Below are 2500 nucleotides of genomic sequence, written 5' to 3'. Positions count from 1 at the left end.
AGAAATGCCTAAATGAATACCAGAGAGTCTGCATCTTTTCCCCCCTGTATAATCATGCAATTCTCATGCAACAACTGAACACAAAACACAATGCTGCTTTACTTCTTGTGCAGCAAGAAGTGCAATGCAGTCATGGGGATATTTGATTTCCTGGATGCTGTGCCTTTGTCAGTCTACTTTAATACACAGATTCTGTCTTGGAAAAGAACTGGCGTCTCCATTTCACTCCCTTCACATAGTAGAAAGACACTTGATCAAATCCTGCACTTGTTTAGAGCACTACCTGAGCAAAGGGCCGATCCAGTTCTGCTCCACGTAAGCAGCATCATAGATCAGACTCCACTCGCCCTGGATCCAGGTGGTGAGGTTGGAGATTCTGAAGAGGAAACTGAGGAACTGACAACAGAGAGGCAGGAACAACAGGAAAGACATCAAAATAGGAGGGAACTGGAGTATGAGAGGGAGGCTAGGCTAAGCTAAGTCATGAAGGCAGACAAAGACAGCAGAGTAGACTACCACAGCAAGAGTAGCCTAATGGTAATCAAATCAGACCAAAACGAGATGAAGTCCCTGTGTGGCTGCGAACGCTTCTAACTGTAGCATTTTGCTATATTTAATACCAAAGAAAATTAAGATGACATCTCACAATTGAAATCAATCAAATTGATTATATATTCATTCAACATAGGCCTATATGTTTTTAATTTTGCCGTTTCAAAATGGGCAATGTCGAGTTGCACGTCATGTGAAAATTGGTTGATTGTTTAAAGTTGGAAGAATACACAAACTCACTTTGTGCATCTTCGAGATGTCTTGAGACTTGATGATCTTACTGAAGCGCTGCAATCCAATATCCTCAAGAAGGAATATGGCGATGTAGCAAACAACTGACGACATAACAAACATAAAAGTAACTTTACATCGAGTTTATTTTATAATCAATGAGGATTGGTAACATTGGTATCACTTACCTGAAAACTGATTATGGTCAGCTTTCAGCTCAAGCTTCCCATGATGATCATAGAAAGTATTAACCACAACATCAAGAACCTTCTTCTGTTCTATGCATCCAGACACTATGTCCAGAAGAAAACTCGTATCCTCCGAATCATACTTTTTCTGGATAAAATATACGGAGCGGAAACCCATTCTCGTTATAAATATATATTGTGCAGCGGTATGATGCAAAAAGAAAATACAAACTTGACGACTTAGCCTAGACCTACCTCCAGAAATGTTGAGACATCCTCTATGAAAGTCTCCACGCATTGTTCGTACGGCTGAAATGCGTCGAGGAGTGTGCTGGCCTCTCTCATTAGTTCTTTATAGTTTGACATCTTCTTTTATCATCTCGTTGCTGAACTAATATTCAGTACAAAATGCAGATATTTAAATCAACGGCAATATTACTGGCATGAGTGCAAGGCCGTGTTGTGTCTGTTCTACTAGCTGTGTCTTCTCCGCATACTTCACGGTGGGGCAGCCTAACGTTGCCTGGCAACCGTAAACATATCGGTGCGAGCAAAGTAGCCTATGGGGGCAGGGGATTTGACACATCCAGATCTCCCGATCCGTACAAGGTTAGGTAGACTGTCCGTAATTATAATATGAACTATAGGTTTGGTATAATGAATTTTTAGCACTGTCTCAGCAGATTTCTTAAATATCTACGATCTGCAGTTCAACCTTTTTAAGCAATGGACGTGTTCCCAAGGACACGCGATGAAGGCGGAGAACCATCTACTAACCATAGGTCTGAAAGCGAGTAAAGACCCTTATGTTGCAAGCAAGTCACCCCAAATGAATACATGTAGGCTAAATTGACGCAGGAAAGGAATCCTTTTATACACATACACCTTCAGTGTTGGATTATTAAACATGTGGTTACCATTTAGGTAACGTTACCGTTTGAGAGTCTACAATGATACCAAAAAAAAGACCCAACCAGGTTTTACACCAGTAGACTCGAAACATTCAGTAATTTACCATTTGAATCACATGTATTACTTTGTCTATATTTTAGACCGTATAGTAAATACACCACGTTTCAACAAAACATATATTATGATTATTGTTATTATTATTATATGATTATTGTTGTTATATTATGATTATTATGATGATTATTATCTGAGCGAATTCCCGACTCTCTGAAACACACCCATCGCATGGAATGACGTATGCGTTGGGAAAGTGGGTGGTGTTGTTGTGTCAACGTGACTGTCATCAGCAGCCGATCCCGTAGAGCCCGTCCTGCCAGCAGCCTACTGTAGACAACAATGTACAGTGAACGGAGTTCAGCGCCGTCCCTATGCTAACCACACAAACAAGACCGATATACAATTGCCCCATCGAGATCTTGGGTCACGCATATAGGGATTGTATTCGTCTATATTTAGTCAAGGCAGGGGATAGCAAGTTGCTAACAAATTAGCGTATTTTTCCAGGTAGCGCTGGGCTTTTTCAGGTAACACTCGGGAAGGGTCGCTGACAAAGGCAA

At 40.9% G+C, this 2500-nt stretch overlaps 2 protein-coding genes across 3 annotated transcripts in view; one reads left to right on the top strand and one right to left on the bottom strand.

Annotated features, from left to right (window-relative positions):
• cfap99 (cilia and flagella associated protein 99) overlaps positions 1–1821 on the bottom strand; it is a 10886-nt gene extending 9065 nt beyond the window's left edge. The window contains exons 1-4 of one of the 2 annotated variants that reach the window (XM_031579860.2): positions 1227–1821; positions 972–1119; positions 793–887; positions 284–396 (exon numbers count right to left, since the gene is read on the bottom strand). In XM_031579860.2, the coding sequence (XP_031435720.1) occupies positions 284–396; positions 793–887; positions 972–1119; positions 1227–1337 (467 nt within the window). In that variant the 5' untranslated portion in view covers positions 1338–1821. The remainder of the gene's footprint in view (positions 1–283; positions 397–792; positions 888–971; positions 1120–1226) is intronic. The other variant, XM_031579861.2, reaches the window with a different exon arrangement.
• A 390-nt stretch (positions 1822–2211) lies between these two features.
• Positions 2212–2500, top strand: part of zfyve28 (zinc finger, FYVE domain containing 28) — a 24916-nt gene continuing 24627 nt past the window's right edge. Inside the window, exon 1 of the mRNA XM_042709796.1 lies at positions 2212–2500. This exon is cut by the window's right edge and continues 60 nt beyond it. The gene's annotated coding sequence lies outside the window, so the exon portion shown is untranslated.

Source organism: Clupea harengus, chromosome 14 (assembly GCF_900700415.2).
Source record: "Clupea harengus chromosome 14, Ch_v2.0.2, whole genome shotgun sequence".
NCBI classification, from domain to species: Eukaryota; Metazoa; Chordata; class Actinopteri; order Clupeiformes; family Clupeidae; genus Clupea; species Clupea harengus.
Note: the sequence above shows the minus strand (reverse complement) of the source record. Positions and strands in the feature narration are given on the sequence as shown.